The sequence below is a fragment of the Pipistrellus kuhlii genome, unplaced genomic scaffold (genome assembly GCF_014108245.1).
Source record: "Pipistrellus kuhlii isolate mPipKuh1 unplaced genomic scaffold, mPipKuh1.p scaffold_m20_p_9, whole genome shotgun sequence".
Taxonomy (NCBI): Eukaryota; Metazoa; Chordata; class Mammalia; order Chiroptera; family Vespertilionidae; genus Pipistrellus; species Pipistrellus kuhlii.
The window spans coordinates 63,241,458-63,260,185 of record NW_023425595.1 but is presented as its reverse complement, the minus strand read 5'-3'; the positions used below and the strand labels follow the sequence as shown (position 1 = coordinate 63,260,185).

Sequence of the window (18,728 nt, the reverse complement as noted above, 5' to 3'; positions counted from 1 at the left end):
GTGCCACCCCAGGCATGGCTGGCTGGGGAGGGACTGAGGGAGGTGGGCTCCAGGATGTGCCTACCCCAGTGGTTCTCAACTTTTTTTTTTTTTTTTCATTTTAAGTTTTTAATGAAAGTTGTATATAAGATTACTTTATTCCTGCATCTTCTCAAGTGTTTCTTCCTTGTATTTTCCCTTTTCCTTTCCTACTTGGCAAGATTTGGCTTTACGTTCAAGGATCTTTTTACGGGCTTTGTCCAGCTTTAGTCTAGTGATTACCACCTTGCTGGGGTGAATGCCCACATGCACAGTTGTGCCGTTAACTTTCTCCTGCTGCACTCGTTCAATGTAGATGACATATTTCTTCCTGTAAACCTGGACTACTTTGCCAATTTGCTGCCCTTTGTAATGTTCTCGAACAACCTGAACTTCATCGTCCTTTCGGATGGGCATGGACTGAACATTGTACTTCTGCCTCAGCTCTTTGGAAAGAGATGACGACATAATCTTCCTTCGAATGTAGGAAGGTGCATTGAAATGCTTTTTATGGTTCTTGCTCCGGTCAGAAGTCACAAAGGGATTGAACTTCATTTTGACCGCTGGCGCTCCTACGATGGCCGCAAGAGGGAAGAGCGGTTCTCAACTTTTTTAATGCCGCAACCCTTTATTTTTATTTTATTTATTTATTATTTTTTTTAATCCAAACTCACATTCTCAACTTTATTCACCATCACAGCGATGGCCCTTCTATACAGTAGAGAAGGGGACCCACCGGAGGTGGGACAGTATTGGCCTGATTGACCGTCAGTGAAGGTTACGAGGCTGACCAGAGACTGGCAGCCACAAGTCAAGGGAGCCAGGGGACGGCCCTCCCAAGTCTTATCAGGACCTGGAGCAGGTTCCAGAGCCCCAGGGGCTAACAGTACAATTCCCAGAAGCCACGGTCTGCAAGCCAGCAAGGAGCACCCAAGGCACCAGCGCGGCCTAGAGAGCAAGGGTGTCCTTGATGAGCCTGCGCATGGTGGTGGTGACCGAGGTGCCCAGGGCATCGGTGATCTGGAAGGAGATCTTGTAGAGGTAGGGCTGCACGTCCCGCAAGCCCGTGTCGAACACGTTGTCCACCTCCGACTGCATGGGCATCTTGGGCAGGTACTCATGCTGGTTCATCACCTCCACGATGTTGATGACCTTCTCACAGAGCTTCTCGCCCACCTTCTCCCGGCAGATATGCCGCTCCTGCTCCGTGGCCAGGGCCACCACGTGCACCTTGCCTGTCCACACTTCCCAGGGGATGCACTCGTCTGAGAAAGGCCAGCGAGACTTCTTCTTCTGGTAGAACTCCAAGGACATCTGCCCTAGCCCGTCGCCACCTGAGTTGCGCAGTGCATCCTTGAATTCCCCAACCACCTTGCGCAGGGCCCGGTCCAGCTCGTCAGAGGAGACCCGCACGTAGGTGAAGTCGATGAAGTCGCAGTCGACATCCTGGGTGCCCACGGTGCCGATGGAGTAGGTGCCCTCCTTCTTGTAGTGGAACTTGCCTGTGCTGCGATGCAGGAGCACCGTGTGCAGCACGGCCAGCATGGCCTCCTCCACCTGCCGCCCCTCCACCGACACCTCCAGCACCTCCGAGCGGCAGTTCATCCTTCGGCCAGTGGCCCACCACAGGGCGGGGACAGGAGTAGAGACAGGGAGCTTCACCCCACACAGGGGCTGCCCGATGCGTTCTGAGTCAGGCTGGAGCCCAGGGCGTCGCTCAGGCTCGGACCGTCCCCTTCCACCTACACCCGGTGAGATCTCCGCAGGTCCGACCCGCCGCAAGAGAAGGACTCCCCGGACCCGCGGCCCGGACGCGCAGCGACTCCACGCGCCGCAGCGCCCGACCACCTAATGCCGCAACCCTTTAATATAGTTCCTCATGTTGTGGTGACTCCAACCATAAAATTATTTTCGTTGCTACTTCATAACTGTAATTTTGCTACTGTTAGTGAATCCTAATGTAAATATCTGTGTTTTCCGATGGTCTTAGGTGACCCTGCTAGTGACCCACAGGTTGAGAACTGCTGCTGTAGAGCACTTTCTAATTAATTTCCTTTCAATGTACTTGAATCTGTGGACTAGGTCACTAGTTCTTATATAAATGTTTGATAGAATTTATCAGTGAAGCTATCTGGTTCAGGGCTTTTCCTTGTTTGAATCTTTTTATTACTAATCCAGTTTATTAGTGAGAATATTTTGAACATATGAATATATTTGAAAAATATATTAATATTTTCTATTTTTCAGGATCAAATTTCGGTAAATTGTGTGTTTCTAGAAATTTATCTATTTAATCTATGGCTTCCAATTTGCTGGCATGCAGTTCTTCATAGCATTCTTTTATAATCTTTTTTTATTTCTGTGTAATCTAATTTTTATTTGTAATTTTATTTTTCTCTACTTTTATTTAAGTCAGTCTAGCTTGAGATTTGTCAATTTTGTTGATTTTTTCAAAGAACTAACTTTTGGTTTTATTGTGTGTTTTTAAAATTATTTTTCTATTCTCTTTTATTTATCTCTGCTCAAATCTTTATTATTTTCTTCCTTCTACTAGCTTTGGGTTAGGTTTATAATCTTTGTTTCTAGTTCCTTCAGGTGTAAAACTAGGTTATTGACTTGAGATCTTTCTTTTTTTAAATTTATAGCTATAAATTTCAACCTTACTACTGCTGTTGCTACATCCATGAGTTTTCATATGTTGTGTTTCCTTTTTTATTTGTCTCAAGGTATTTTCTAATTTCCCTTGTGATTTTTCTTTAATCTAATGATTCTTTAAGGGTGTGTTCAGTTTGTGAATTTTCCATTTTTCCTTCTGTTATTCATTTCTAGTTTTATTTCATTGTGATCTAAAAAGATACTTTGTCTGAATTCAACATTTTAAAATATATTTCCCTGGCTGGTATGGCTCAGTTGGTTGAGCATCATCTTGTACAGAAAGGTTGCTGGTTCGATTCCTTGTCAGGGCACCAAGAAAAATAAATAAGTAAAATATATTAACAAAACACACGTTAATATATATTAAGACTTGTGGCCTAATGTATGGTCTCTCCGTGGAATTATTTATGTGCACTTAAAAAAATGTATTGTTAGGTGGAGTGTTTTGCCTCCATATTGTAATTTGCCTTTAACTCCCTACTGTCAATCAAGACTTCATAGAATATCTTTGTTTTTAATATATTTTATTGATTTTTTACAGAGAGGAATGGAGAGAGATAGAGAGCTAGAAACGTCGATGAGAGAGAAACATCGACCAGCTGCTTCTTGCACATCCCCTACCGGGGATGTGCCTGCAACCAACGTACATGCCCCTGACCAGAATTGAACCTGGGACCTTTCAATGCACAGACCGACGCTCTACCACTGAGCCAAACCAGCTTCGGCAAGACTTTATAGAATATCTTTATACTCATCCCTTTTTAGATTTGCGCAAACTACCCATTTGCTGAATTGCTGAGCTCTGAATAAGCCTATATTGTTATCAAGAATGGCTGTGCCATTCACACACTCACCAGCAATGCCTGAGTCTTCCTATGTTGCCATATCTCTACCAACATCTTTCTACTTTTTACACTGATAGTGTGTAAAGTGGTGGTTCTCAACCAGGAGCAATTTTGCTCCTCAGGAGACCATTGGCAATGTCTAAAGACACCTTTGGTTGTTACAACTGGTAGTCTCCTGGATCCAACATATAGGAAATAGGCCTCTGAGATCCATCTTCAGCACAGCCACCTTTTAATGGAAACGGTTAACTGAATTTTCCCAGGGCAAACAGAATATAGGGAGCAGGGAAGATGGTGTAAGAACCAAAAACTGTGTACGTGACCAGCAGCACATTTTCCAGGAAGGTCCACCTAGACAAAAGATAGTGAAGACAACTAGAAAAGGCCTCAGCCCATTTTTTAGAATAATCCAATAGGAGACAATAAGACGTAGGCCACCTATGAGGGAAACTATTAACCCCCTACTACTAGCCAATGAGGAGCTGGAGGAGGGACTCTCGCACCCTGGAGGTAAAAAGCCTGTGATTGCTGCTCTGTGTGTGTCTGTTCAACTGGACACCCACTCTTTGAAGACCCTATTAAAGTCTCGTTTTCCCCAGCTGTCATGACCACATTCTGAACCTGGAGGTCACGGATTGATTCTGGGCCTGATCCCCAGAGGGTGGCATGCAGGAGGCAGCTGATCAATGACTCTCTCTTATCATTGATGTTTCTCTCTCCTTCTCTCTGAAATCAATAAAAATATATTTTATTATTTTTTTCTTTTAAAAAAATATATTTTATTGATTTTTTTACAGGGATGAAGAGAGAGGGATAGAGAGCTAGGAACATCAATGAGAGAGAAACATCAACCAGCTGCCTCCTGCACACCCACACTGGGAATGTGCCCGCAACCAAGGAACATGCCCTTGATCGGAGTCAAACCTGGGACCCTTCTGTCCGCAGGTCGACGCTCTATCCACTGGGCCAAACCAGTTTCAGCAATAAAAAATATATTTAAAAAAAAGGGAAAAAGTCTTGTTTTTGGCATACTTCATGTCTCCAAGTGTGTTATTTGAATTCAGACAGGTGATCATTTCTCACAAGTGGATAAGATCAGAGATGCTGCTAACCATTTTACAATGCACAGAAGAGCCCCCCAACAAGGCATTATCTGACCCAAAATGTCAATAATGCAATATTGAAAATGCCTGTTTCCAAGCTTATTGGTATTTTTTATTTACATTGTTATAATTACTAATGATTTTCAGCATTTATTTGTATGTATTTTGGCTTTTTGGTTCCCACTTCTATACATTTTCCATGTATTGTCTTTGTTGATTTTTTTTTTATTGACGTAGCTGTCCTTTGCTTGATTTGCAGTAGTTCTTTGTATATTTTACCTATTAATTTCTTATAAATTTTAGGGAGTTCATATATCTTCTCCCTTCTGTCAGCCCCTGTGGAGGATTAAGTTGGCCGCAGATTCTTTGGCAGTTCTCCCATCAAGAGGTGGAAGTCTATGCCCCTTCCTTTGGAATGGAAAGCCTATATTCCCAGGCTTTGTAACTACTTTGACCAGCTCCCACTTCCTGTCTTGTGGAGCAATCCTTGGAGCCTGTGCTACTAAATAGGAAATTTAATTACCTGATGGCAAGATGCCCCGGCCAGCGGGACAGCAACGTGGGAGCGAGGAGACACCTGGAAGGGAATGAGGGAGGACAGGAGACATGGAGAAATGGAGGCAAGACAGGGTTCTGATCAAGCCTTGAATTTTATTGTTGAAGCTGCAATATATATATCCAGGCTGTAAAGGGAGGTTGCTGTGGAGACATTCCAGGGCGGGGAGGCTTGTGTATCAGCAGAATGTGTCTGCAGGGGAGGATACAGCAGAGATTCTCCAGGGCAGGGCGAGTTATCACAACAGGTGTGCCTTGCTCAATGGCCAGATATGCTGCTAGGCATTTAGATTGTTTCTAGTTAACTGCCACACTGCAGCTTGTCACATGAGTTCTGGTAAGTCAGAAACTCAGTGTCTAAGATGGAGGTGTCTTTTAAGATGTAGTCACTAATTCTTTTTCGGCTCCCGACAGCGAGACCCTACAGAGAGGCCCTGACACTATAAAGAGAGGAGAAGGATCCAGATGAATCCAGCCTTTCAGTCATCCTCTCCAAGGCATCAGGAATTGGAGTTAAGTTGAATACCACCCAGGGACCCCAATCAATGCCATGAGGAGCTGAAAAATTGCCCAACTGAGCCCTGCGCTGCAAATAGTAAAATCTAATAAAATGATTGTTGTTTTGTTATTGTGGTTTTAAAGTCTTGACCATTCTAACGCGTGTTCCACATGACACTCGTGTACCCTGATGTGGCTCTGTAAGCCCTTAGGGGGCCCGCGGTGGGAAAGGAGCTGGGACACCAGAGACCATGCCCACTTGACATTTCTAGGTCTAGAGAGATTGGCAGCCAAGTGTCATTTTAATAAAAATTTATTTTTTTAAAAAAAGAAAAAAATGATTGTTGTTTTAAGCTATTAAATATTAAGATAGTTTAATATGTAGGAATTGATAACCAGAACAGTATTCTATAAACTTGTGTCCTATAAACTTACTGAATGCATTAGTAGTTCTAATAGTTTGTCTGTGGATTATGTGGCAGTTGTTCTGGCAGATGATTATATAATTTACAAATAATGGCAGTTTCACCTCTTCTCTTCCAATTCTTACATTTTATTTCTCTTCTATTGTGGTATCAGCTAGAACTTTTCATAGCAAGTTAAATATTGGTAGTGATAGGGATAAAATGAGCCATTGAAATTTTCTTTGGTAAATATAATGATTGCTTTAGATTTTTGTAATATAATGTGTACCAAGCTAAGGAAACTCCCTAGTATTCCTGGATTGTTAACAGGACAGGGATTGTTTTCACCCTGTAAATATGGTGGCAGAGCCATATTTAATTTAAAATAACTATAAGATTTATTTTCTTATTAAAGGCCCGGTGCACAATACTCATGCATGGTGGAGGGGATGTCCCTCAGCCCAGCTTGCACCCTCTCCAATCTGGGATCCCTCAAAGGATGTCCAACTGCTGGTTTACAGGGATCGGGCCTAAACCAGCAGTAGGACATCCCTCTCGCAATCTGGGACTACTGGCTCCTAACCTCTCACCTGCCTGCCTGCCTGCCTGCCTGATTGCCCCTAACCACTCTGCCTGCTCACCCCTAACTGCTCCCCTGCTGGCCTGCTCACTCCAAACCCCTCTCTCCCACCACTGTCTTGATCACTTCCAACTGATCCCCACTGATGGCTTGCTCACCCCCAACTGGTTCCCCTGCTAGTCTGCTTACCCCCAATGGCCCCACCCCCCACCAGCCTGATCACCCACAAGTGCTGTCCCATCCTGGCCTGATCAACCACAACTGTCCCTTTTGGCCTCTAACCACCTCTACCTTGGCCCCACCACCATGGCTTTGTCCAGAAGAATGTCCGGAAGGTCTCCTGGAAGGTCTCCCAATCTAATTATCATATTACCTTTTATTAGTATAAATACTGTTAATGTAATAAATTACATTGAGATTTTTTTCAATATTGCTAGCCTTGCCATGGAACACTTTACTTTGAGTGATAACTAAAATAATGAGTTAACAGCTACCCTGTTTCCCCGAAAATAGGACAGTATCTTACATTAATTTTTGCTCTCGAAGATGCGCTAGGTCTTATTTTCAGGGGATGTCTTATTTTTCCATGAAGAAGAATACGGTACACATTTATTGTTAAATGAAAATAAAGAGAATTTATTACCTGTATATGGTACGGTAGTAACAATAGTTGTCAACACAAACCAGACAAACTGTGAATCCTACAGTATCAAGAATTTACTCATTTATTCAATGATAATCATGTCATCATCTTCTGGAACATCATCATAACAATCCAATTCCTGAATTTCCTGGTGAATTTCTTGTGAATCCATTTCTTTCACAATCAGTGGATCAAATCTCTCATGTTTAGCCTAGGGGGGCCTTATTTTCAGGGGGATGCCTTATATTTCACTCAGAAGGAAACCTGTAAGTAGGTCTTATTTTCGGAGGATGTCTTATTTTCGGGGAAACATGGTAGTTATTTCTACCCAATCAGCCATTACTCCATTATCTTTTAAAAATCTTCATTGTTGAAAATATTATATATGTCCCCCATTTCCCCTTATTGATCTCTTCTGACCTGACACCACCCCACACCCCAAGCTTTCACCATCCTATTGTCTATGTCCATGGTTATGCACATATGCATACAAATTTTTTGGTTGATCTCTTTCTACTCACCCATCCTCCTCTGCCTTCCTCTGAGATTCTGCAATGTGTTCTGTGCTTCTATGTTTCTGGATCTATTTTGTTCATCAGTTTATTTTGTTTATTGGATTTCATATATGAGTGAGATCATGTGATATTTGCCTTTCTCTGACTGGCTTATTTCGCTTAGCATAATACTCTCCAGGTCCTTCCATATTGTCTCAAAGGTTAAGAGATCCTTCTTTTTTACTACTGCATAGTTTTTCATGGTGCAAATGTACCACAGTTTTTTATCCACTCATCTACTGGTAGGCACTTGGGCTGTTTCCAGATCTTACTATTGGAAATTGTGCTGCTATGAACATAGGGGTGCATACATTCTTTCTGATTGGTATTTTGGATTTCTTAGCATGTTTTTCTAGAGGTGGAATCACTGGGTCAATGACATTTTCATATTTATTGATGTTTTTTTAGGAAACTCCATCATTGTTTTCATAATGACTGCTCCAGTATACATTCCCACCAGCAATGTACTAGGGTTCCCTTTTCTCCACATCTTTACCAGTATTTGTTATTTATTGATTTGTTGATGCTAGCCATTCTGACTGGTGTAAAGTGATACCTCATTGTTGTTTTAATTTACATCTCTCTGATGATCAGAGACTGTGAGCATTTTTTTCATATGTCCCTTAGCCATCTGTATGTCCACTTTGGAGAAGTGTCTATTTAGGTCCTTTGCCCATTTTTTAATTGTATTGTTTACCTTCCTTTTGTTAAGTTTTATGAGTTCCTTACACAATACATTTTGGATATTAACCCTTTATCAGATATATCATTGCTAAATATGTTCTCCCATACAGTGGGCTCCCTTTTTGTTTTGTTGATGGTTTCTTTTGCTTTGCAGAAGCTTTTATATATAGTCCCATTTGTTTATTTTTGCCCTAGTTTCCTTCGCCTTAGTAGATGCATCAATAAACATATTGCTATGAGAGATGACTGAGATTTTGCTGCCTACGGTTTCTTCTAGAATTTTTATGGTATCCCAACTTACATTTAAGTCTTTTATCATTTTGAGTTTATCTGTGTATGGTGCAAGTTGGTGGTCTAGTTTCTTTTTTTTCTTTTTTTCTTTTTTTGCATGTATCTGTCCAATTTTCCCAATATCATTTATTGAAGGGAATGTCTTGTCTCCATTGTATGTTCTTGCCTCACTCCATTATCTTTTTTAAAAATGTATTTTTATTTATTTCAGAGAGAAAAAAAAAAGGAGAGAGAGAGAGATAGAAATACCAATGACGAGAGAGAATCATTGATCAGCTGCCCCCTGTACACTCCATACTGGGAATGGAGCCTACAAACCGAGCATGTGCCCTGACCAGGAATTGAACCATGACCTCCTGGTTCATAGGTCAATGCTCAATCACTGAGCCATGAAAGCTGAGCCACTCCATTTTCCCCCCACTCCATTATCTTTTTTTATTAATGCTGAGAAATCTGCTGTCAATCTAGTTGTAATTAATTCATAATTAATATATCTTTTTAACTTCATGCATTTTAAGATTTTTCTCATTATCCTTATTGTTTTGAATTGTCACAGTGATATTTTTAGGTGTATATTTAGTTTTATTTATAATGCCCAGTATCTGAGAACTCACATCTCTCTTCAATTCTGGGAAATCTCTTCAAATAATGCTTTATCATTTTTTCCCATGAATTCTTCTAAAACACCCCTTTGGATATACATTGGAGTCTTTCATTCTTTCTTCCATGTATCTTAATTGTTCTGATTTTTAAAAAATATATTTTTCCCCAACTTGCTGCATTCTGAGTGAATTCCTGAGCTATCTTTAAATTTATAAATGTGCAAATTTGTCCCTTATGGCATTTATAACATCAACTAATCTCTGATATATTTAAAAAGTTCTTTTTCATATCCATGTTTTTAAATCTCTGCTTTTTATTTAATATTTATTGCTCTTTTCAAATTATTTATAATATATTTTATTGATTTTTTACAGAAAGGAAGAGAGAGGGATAGAGAGTTAGAAACATCGATGAGAGAGAATCATCGATCAGCTGCCTCCTGCACACCCCCTACTGGGGATGTGCCAGCAACCCAGGTACATGTCCTTGACCGGAATCGAACCCGGAACCTTTCAGTCTGCAGTCCGACACTCTATCTACTGAGCCAAACTGGTTTCGGCTGCTCTTTTCAAATTAAGTTATTCCTTAATTTTTCTTTTTGTTGATTTTATTGTTGCCTGTTTTGTTTTTCAAAGTAGGTCAAATAATTCCTTGATTTCTGGTTTTGACAACTGTGTGAAGTTGTATAATATATAATATTAAAAATAAGAATGAGTGGTTAAGATACATAACATTCACCAATATATGGAACACATTAGGAGGAGAAAATATTGAGACTGAGGATTATAAATACAGTTGTAGGTATGTTGAATTTGTGAGCCTTAGGGAATTCAAGTGGACATATTTAAAAAGTAGTTAGATATGTAATTTCAGTTTTCCTGGTGACACACCTGGTATAAATTTAGAATATGCAAGCACACAGGTGAGAGTGAAGGTATGGGAGTTGATAGGATAATCTGGGCTTATCAAAAAGAAGGGCATGGATTGGCGCACAGCAGGTGCTCAGTGAACGCTTGCCGAGTAACTGAATTGGTCCTGAATAATCGACTCGCTGCCCACTACACCCCTGCCCTGCGTTAACTGAGCCGCAAGGCAGAGGGACTAACGAGAATGAAATGAAATCCTCGGTGTTTCTGAGGCTGTTTAAGGCCCCGCCCTGTGGGCAGATAAGCACGAAACACAGGATGAGCCATGACAGAGAGAGGAGACGAGGCCAGACAGGGGAGGAGAGAGAGGCAGCCAGTGCCAAGACCTGAGAAGATCAACAAGGTGTGGACCCGGGAGGCAGAGGTTTCTGGTGTGGCCACCAAACCTGTGTTGGTGCTGGATGTTAAGAGCAGGGTGTGCCCTGGCCAGAGTGGCTCAATGGATAGAACGTTGGCCTTAGGACTGGGGGTCCCAGGTTCCATTCCAGTCAAGGGCATGTACCAGGGTTGCGGGCACATCCCCAGTAAGGGGTGTGCAGGAGGCAGCTGACGGATATTTCTCTCTCATCGATTTTTCTAACTCTATCCTCCCTTCCTGTCTGTAAAAAATCAATAAAATATATTAAAATAAAATAAAAAGGAAAGGCCAACAGTAGAACCATTAGAAAGGCAAACTTAAATGATTCACAGAGAAAAATGAACTTATTGTTTTGTTTTTTTTTTTTTTTTTTTTTTTTTTACAGAGAGGCAGGGCAAGGGATAGAGAGCTGGAAACATTGATGAGAGAGAGAAACATCATTGATCAGCTGCCTCCTGCACATCCCATCTGCCAGAAACCAAGGTACATGCCCATGACCGGAATCGAACCCAGGACCTCTCAGTCCGCAGGCCGACACCCTATCCACTGAGCCACACCGGTTTCGGCAGAAAAATGAACTTATAAAAGACAGAAAAGTGGTCAGAAAGGTGGGAGAAAATGTAATTAGCACAATGTCACAGAAACAAAGAGAATGAAGTTTAAAGAAGGAAGAGGTAGGTAGTCAAATGGATTGTCAGAATGGTCCATTAGATTTAGCAAAACTTTCACTTTCACAAATAGCTTCAGGAAAGTGGTAGGTCAAAAGTAATTAGGGGACAGACTTTTTGACAGAGTAGAATAATAAGTTCATGTTTGATGCAATCCCTTTGTTCCTAATACATAGCAGTGGTAGAGTGTTTTAAAGTAGAAAAGATAGCCGAGACTGGTTTGGCTCAATGGATAGAGCGTCTGCTTGGGGACCGAAGGGACCCGGGTTTGATTCCAGTCAAGGGCATGTACCTTGGTTGCGGGTATATCCCCAGTAAGGGGTGTGCAGGAGGCAGCTGATCGATGACTCTCTCTCATTGATGTTTCTAGCTCTCTATCTCTCTCCCTTCCTCTCTGTACAAAATCAATAAAATATATTTTAAAAAAATAATAATAAATAAATAAAGTAGAAAAGATAAATAACAATATGGGCAAAATTAATAACAAAATGTTTAAATAAACAAAAACAAAATTCAGGAGGACGTGCATATCGGCCTCTCGGTCTAGAAGCAGACAGTGGCAGCTCAGAGTTTCACTTCTACAGACTAAAAGAGCTTGATCCAAGATGAAAGAAACCCGCTCATTACTTAAAGTCAGGAGGCTGTGATGGGATTTTTCCATTTGTGAAAGAAATATGGAAAAATCCTTTCCATCAAACTTCTGGCTTTGTTGAATAGAAACTCTGGGCTTAGTGAGGTGGGAAGACTCAGACATAGCATGATGATTATAAATTTACATAAGCTATCCTGGGCTCCATGACAGTATTCAGTATAATAGCAGGACAGCAGCCCCACTCATCATTATAAAACCTGGCTCAGAACTGGGGGGAAATGTAGAAAATGAAATGGAGATCAGAGTTAGAGAAAGAAAGAAAGAAAAACATTTATGCTAGATTGCCTATACAGGGCCACTTCTCATTAATTAAATCAGAAGTTTAGACTCACAGAAGTGAAATGAAAATGTTTTTAAAGATTAATATATTTTTTTAAGTTAAATAATAGAACCATTTGTTAATCAGTTATTCATTATAATTCTAAAACTTAACTTTTTTTTTATGGTGGGTCATTGAATTGGAAATTTTCCAGTCTTAGTTTTAGTAGGTATTTGCCGGATAATTTTGGACTACACCTGAGAGGCTTTTCTGATGCTGATCACCCAATTCCTTTTTATTGCCTTTGCGAGTCAGCTGAAGGCAATGCTTAACAGCAGGAAAATTCCAAATAACTTTGGGGACACTGTCTCTCCTCCCCCAACACATGAATAATTTCAGAGATGTACTAGGGCCTTTTATGTGTTGTTATCCAGAGTTCATTCAGATTTGTTGTTGGAACTGAGGGCCAAAATCAAAGAGGGAGAAGAGAGAGAAACTGGTATTCCTTGAAATCTGCTAAGAACTTTATTTTTTTTCTTCTTAATTTACTCCTTACAAAAAGTGTACATATCAACCCAACAGGTGTGGCTCAGTCTCTGAGATCGAACCAGGAGGTCATGGTTCAATTCCCAGTCAGGACACATGTATGGGTTTCAGGCTGGATCCCCAGTATGGGGGGTTTTAAGAGGTAGCCTATCAATGATTCTCTCTCATAATTAATGTTTCTATCTCTCTCTCCCTCTCCCTTCCTCTCCGAAATCAATAAAAACATTATCTTTTAAAAAGTGTATAGATCAGTACCCCATGTTATAAATGAAAGATCTAAAGCCCAGAAAGGTTAAGTGACTTACTAAATTTATATCACTCTGACTCTAATATCCTTTGAATAAATGGACCTGCTGTATTTTTCCAATAAAAAACACACATGAATATTCAAGCACAAGGCAGTTATCTGTTGCTGAATGACATTTTATTAGCTTAATAATTTGGGCCTGCCCTTAGTATTAATAAGCTTCAGCACTAGTCGAGAGAGTTTTAGTCACTGGTGGAGAAACGTTCCCGTTTTAAAAAATTCAATGAGAGAAAGGGCATCTACTTCTTGGAGGCTGCAGTGACAGCGGGCCTATCTTCACGAGTGATGGGAATGGTGCGCTCAGGGCCAGCGGCCTGTTTCCTTGGTCCATTCACACTGAGGACCCCATCAGATGACAGGGATGAAGTGATGGCAAGAGGGTCCACGTCTGCTGGGATCCGGTATTTCCTGTGGAACTCCCGGGAAATGAAACCGTGTTCATCCTAACCCAAGGGAACGAGGAAAGAGGCGGAGAGATGAGAACAGGAAAAAGTGGCACCTGCTTAGAACTCAGACATTCCCTTCCCCATCCCCTTTTAGGTGGGACCAATGTCATGGCAACATGAGAGAAAGTTTTTCTATTTGGGGCTAAGATGAAGTTGTCTTGGTGGTCACTCCTTTGACAAGAATCTGAGAAGTCTGAAACAGGTAAAGCCTCACAGCTCTCAAACCCTAAGGCATGGATATGCTTAGAGATATTTCCCAAAGATTTAGGTCAATGTTTGTCAGGACTACACGTTTTGGGATATCATCCGGCATGGAAGATCTAAGTGCCCGAGGAAGCTCAGATAGTGTTCTGACTCTTCAGGAATGTCCCAGAATGTTCTAGACCAAGAGGACTGATGCTATTAAAATAGGATTGTGACCCAAATCACAAAATGGAAACGGCGTGAGGACTTCAAACTAACACTGTTAATTGTACAAGGCTCTGAGTTATCACTAATTGGTTAAAAAACAAACAAACTTATTAAAACTCCCTCCTGGAAAGTAATGAGAAGCTAGCTATTCCATTCTTCAGAATTCTACTAAACGTCCTGAATCTCAGGTATTTATACAGACAGACTCTCAATGGATTTCTATCTGTGCACCAGGGTATTAGGAGATGAGGACAGCTCTGAAACTGAGGCAAACCAAGTAGTTCAATGTTAAGGTGGGCTAAAGAGAAGAGGATTCCTGAACATCAAAAAGTCCCAAACTCAAGTGCCTTCAGAGTGCATACAGTTAATGTAATTAGGTGTCCGACAGGCACTATGCCTGAATCAGTGCTACTCAACCTAGACCGTACATTACAATGACCAAGGGAGCTTTTTAAAATGCTGATGCCTGTGTCCCATCCCTAAGAATTCTGATTTAATTGGTCTGAGATGCGCCTTAGCACTGGAATATTTCTAAATTCCCCTTGTGATTCTAATGTGATCGCGGTTGAGAACCATTGGCTTAAATGGGGAGTGAACATCCCATCTATCCCATCTAAGGCAATCAAATAAAATTAAAGCAAACAACAAAGATCCCTTCTCCGGCCAAAACAATAACAATACCAGGGTTAGCCCTGTTTCCAGACCCTGATGGCTTAGGACTGGAATGTTGCCAGCCTCAGAGCTGGTGACAGTGTCTGGCACATAGTGTGTGCGAGTGAATGAACAGAAGAGAAAGCTACACACCTGGCGCTCTTCGTGTTTGCCGTGCACCTCAATCACATCTCCCAGCACCTTGACCTTGAGTTCTTCTGGGGAGAAGTGCTTCACATCCAGGTTGACGGAGAATCTGTCTTTCTCCAGACGCATCTAGTAACAGCAAGGTGGGAGAAAGGGGTCAGAGAAAACAATGGTCAGAATGTGGATTATTAGTGGAGTCTCATTCTGCTTTCTTCCCAGGCACTTTATCCTCCTCTTTTTGGCTAAACATCCTTTTTTGAATAAACATGGCTCTGTGGTTCAGGGGAGCCAACATAGTGGTACCCAAGGCACACCACTTGGTCATTAGATCCAAACTTTATTTACAGGGACAGGGAAGAAGACAGGCCATCCAGGAGACCAGTCGCAGGGATGGGTCTGGGCATGGCTTCTGCTGCCTCTCTGGCCCCAATGCCTGGCTTTGTCATTTGTCTGTGAGACAAAGGCCCCTTCTTCTTGCTCAGGTCTCTGCCAACTTTCCCACCCACTCAATCTGGAATGTTCTGCTGGCCCTGAGTATCCTTCCAAAGCCCTTGCTCACGCAGCTCCTGTTTACTCACACTTGGATATTTTTAAAACAGTTATCAGCGACAGCTTCTGTCAACCTTATGTGCTCACCCGTTTTCCCACCCTTTTAGGACAAGTAGGGGTCCCAAGACTGGGCAGACATTCTTTTCTCTCTAGGTTTGGACCCAGGCTAGTGCCTGACACTGCCCTGAGAAACTGGGGAAATCATAGAAAGAAATCGTGGTTGCTGTCTCCAGCTCCACGCTGTCGGGGTGAAAAGGGCTGGGGTAGCGCTGTCTCCTGGCTCTGAAACATGAAATGATACACGTTTTCAGGAGGATGAGAATTAGAAGTGGCAAGCAAAGGAGTCTGCAGGCAGCTCTTTCCTTGTAGATCTTTATGAACCAAGCCAGAAAGGGGCGTGCAGCTGAAAAGTTAGGGGATAAAAGATCATCTTCATAGCACACGGAAAAGATGTGGTAAGTGGGATACAGAGGAGCATCAAAGCCAAGCAGGTGACTGGGGGAGAAACTAGCAACCTCATCTTTCTTCACTGCAGGCTTCATAAGACACTTAGACACAGCATCCCCTCTGACCAGATTCAGACAGAGGGAAAGCAGAGCAGATGGAAATGTTTCCAGAAGGTTCCGGAAATTCTCCTGCCTGTGGAGGGAGACCTACCTCTGAGAGCCCGGTGTCAATCCAGCTGGGGGCCCGCAGGAATGAGGGTGGCCGAAGGTAGAAGGGGCTCAGGGAGGTGGAGGTGGGGAAGAGGTCAGACTCCAGCAGGTGCTCCCCGAAGAACTGGTCGAAGAGGCGGCTGGGCGAGTGGAAAGGGAAGAAGGGGCGGCGGATCCAGGGGTGGTGGATGGCGATGTCCATGGCCGCGGGTGGGTGTCGGGGTCGGCTGGCTGCTCGGCTCCTTCAGCTGCGGCTGCAGCCAGCCCCTTATATACTCAGTCCTGTGAAGCTTCTGGAATGATGATGTCAGGGGTTTTATTATCCCAGCTCACCGCCCCTTCACGCAGACTTGTGATCAGGGATTTGGCAGTGTGACACATACCCAGTACTCACTGAGCTAAGAAAAGAGAAATATAAACACGCCTGGCCCGTCCAGTGACTTGTCCTGGGCTTGTTTCCCTAGTTTTCTGTCCACACCCAGTGGCACCCTCCCCTCTCCCCTTGGGACTCGGCCAGGAATTCCAAGCAGGCAGGGGTGGCCCCTCCTCTCCAGCCCGCCCGCCAGGGGACTGGGGCCAGCAACTATCTTGGGCCTGGGCAGGAGCTGGAATCTTCCCTGGCTGGGCCCCAGGGACGTTAACTCCTTGTGGCCCCTGGCTTGGAGCAGTGATGGCATGCCAGCGGCAGGCAGCTGTGTGCTTCTCAAGGTTGACCTGGGCTCTGGCGGGGACCCCCGACATGAATCTGGGCACAAAGACCCCTCACCACAAACCACAGAAGGGGGGGATTCCTGCACCTTCCCCCTGTGAAGGGCCGCAGGTCATTAAATAAGGAGCTTTATGAGCAGGTGCAGGGCGCAGGGTGCCTGCGATAAACCGGGAGAAAGGCTGTGTGGGCACGGCTGGGAGGTCCCCCCGGGCTCTCCAGGACCCCCGTCAGCTCGCCCGCCCCCCTCACTCCCAGCCAGGACCCCCACCCCCCGGCGCCCGGACAGCTGCGGGGCGGCGGGCCGGGGTCGGGGCCCCCGGGGCGGCGGACTGGCTCCGGCCGCGCCCTCCGGCGGCCGCACTATTTTGGGTGCAGACCCGCCCCCCGCGGCCTCGGCAGCTGGAGGGTCGCGCCGCACCCCGGTGCAGGGCGCCTGTCCGTCGGCAGCCATGGAGGGCCGCTCGGTGCCCCACGCCCACCCGGCCACCGCCGAGTACGAGTTCGCCAACCCGAGCCGCCTGGGCGAGCAGCGCTTCGGAGAAGGTATGGCCCGGGCCCCCGCCGCCCGCGTCCTGGCCGGCCTCCCGGGGCGCTGGCCTGCGCCCCACGGGGCTTAGCTGAACCCCTGCCGGCTCCCGCCGCCTCCGGGCGGCTCTCTCCTCCCGGCTCCTGACCTCAGCCCAGGCCCTGGCACCTGCCCGTCCTCCCGGAGCGCCTTCCTGTCCCCTGTCCACCCGGGTCAGCTTGGGCTCCTCCACCCGCATCTCATTTCCTTCCTCAATCCCTCTCCCACCTGCCTCCTTCCAGCCCTGGGCCCCCTCCCTACCCTCCCCTCCTCCTCCTGACCCTCCACCGACTCCCCCTGGATCTGGATCTAGGTCTCCATCACCCCTACTCTCCTCACTCCCCCTCATCCTGCCTCCTTCCAACCCTGAGCCCCCTCCCTGCCCTCCCCTGCTTCCCCCGACCCCCCACCGGCTCTCCCTGGTTCTCAGGTCTCCATCACCCCTGTCCTCCTCACTCCCCCTCACCCGCCTCTTCCTCCTCTCTGCCCCCTCTCTCCCCTCCCCTGCTTCTCCTGACCCCCACGGGCTCTCCCTGGTTCTAGGTCTCCATCACCCCTGTTCCCCCTCACATTCCCTCATCCTGCCTCCTTCCAGCCCTGAGCCCCCTCTCTCCCCTCTCTTCACCTCCCCTGCTTCCCCCCGACCCCACCGGCTCTCCCTGGTTCTAGGTCTCCATCACCCCTGTCCCCCTCACTCCCCCTCACCCGCCTCTTCCTCCTCTCTGCCCCAGGCCTCCTGCCGGAAGAGATCCTGACCCCCACCCTCTACCACGGCTACTACGTGCGGCCCCGGGCCACGGGAGCCGGGGAGGGCGGCAGGGCGGGGGCGTCCGAGCTCCGGCTCAGCGAGGGCAAGTTCCAGGTGTTCCTGGACGTGAGCCACTTCACCCCCGACGAGGTGACCGTGAGGACTGTGGACAACCTGCTGGAGGTGTCCGCCCGGCACCCGCAGCGCCTGGACCGCCACGGCTTCGTGTCCCGGGAGTTCTGCCGCACCTACGTCCTGCCCGCCGACGTGGACCCCTGGCGGGTCCGCGCCGCGCTCTCCCACGACGGCATCCTCAGCCTGGAGGCGCCCCGGGGGGGCCGGCATTTGGACACAGAGGTCAATGAGGTCTACATCTCCCTCCTCCCGCCGCCTCCGGATCCGGAGGAAGCGGAGGAGGCAGCCCCGGCGGGGCCCTGAGGGCCTCAGACCCAGCACCCAGGCCTGCCTACCCCCGGGGTGATACGGCAGCTGCCACCACCCCAGAGAGAGCAGCGGCCTGGGGAGAAGGGAAAAGTGCATGGGCCACAGTGTGTGGTTTGGTCCCGTGGGACGTGTCCTAGCCTTTGGTTTAGTTCTAGGTAGAGGTGAATAAACCCAAATCTCAGGGCCTTGTTTGTGCTGCTTCCTATTCTCTGGCCTGGAGGATGGGGGGGGGGGGGGGGGGGGGGGGGGGGGG

The 18,728-nt window shown here is 45.6% G+C and overlaps 4 protein-coding genes across 4 annotated transcripts; 1 reads left to right on the top strand and 3 right to left on the bottom strand.

Moving 5' to 3' along the window:
- Positions 1–80: 80 nt before the first annotated feature.
- Positions 81–621, bottom strand: LOC118712846 (60S ribosomal protein L26-like). The gene has a single exon (XM_036427052.1). It carries the CDS (start codon positions 571–573, stop codon positions 136–138), a length of 438 nt encoding a protein of 145 aa, XP_036282945.1. The 5' UTR covers positions 574–621; the 3' UTR covers positions 81–135.
- A 67-nt stretch (positions 622–688) lies between these two features.
- LOC118712843 (autophagy-related protein 101-like) lies at positions 689–1,876 on the bottom strand. The gene is made up of 2 exons (XM_036427048.2): positions 1,810–1,876; positions 689–1,698 (listed from the first exon to the last, which is right to left on the bottom strand). Exon 2 carries the CDS (start codon positions 1,621–1,623, stop codon positions 967–969), a length of 657 nt encoding a protein of 218 aa, XP_036282941.1. The 5' UTR covers positions 1,624–1,698; positions 1,810–1,876; the 3' UTR covers positions 689–966.
- Positions 1,877–13,247: 11,371 nt separating this feature from the next.
- On the bottom strand, positions 13,248–16,424 carry CRYAB (crystallin alpha B). The gene is made up of 3 exons (XM_036427404.2): positions 16,011–16,424; positions 14,811–14,933; positions 13,248–13,592 (listed from the first exon to the last, which is right to left on the bottom strand). The coding sequence occupies exons 1-3, from the start codon at positions 16,209–16,211 to the stop codon at positions 13,389–13,391; spliced, it is 528 nt and encodes a 175-aa protein (XP_036283297.1). The 5' UTR covers positions 16,212–16,424; the 3' UTR covers positions 13,248–13,388.
- Positions 16,425–16,686: 262 nt separating this feature from the next.
- On the top strand, positions 16,687–18,660 carry HSPB2 (heat shock protein family B (small) member 2). Its single transcript, XM_045577973.1, has 2 exons — positions 16,687–17,261; positions 18,015–18,660. Exons 1-2 carry the CDS (start codon positions 16,850–16,852, stop codon positions 18,467–18,469), a joined length of 867 nt encoding a protein of 288 aa, XP_045433929.1. The 5' UTR covers positions 16,687–16,849; the 3' UTR covers positions 18,470–18,660.
- Positions 18,661–18,728: the final 68 nt, after the last annotated feature.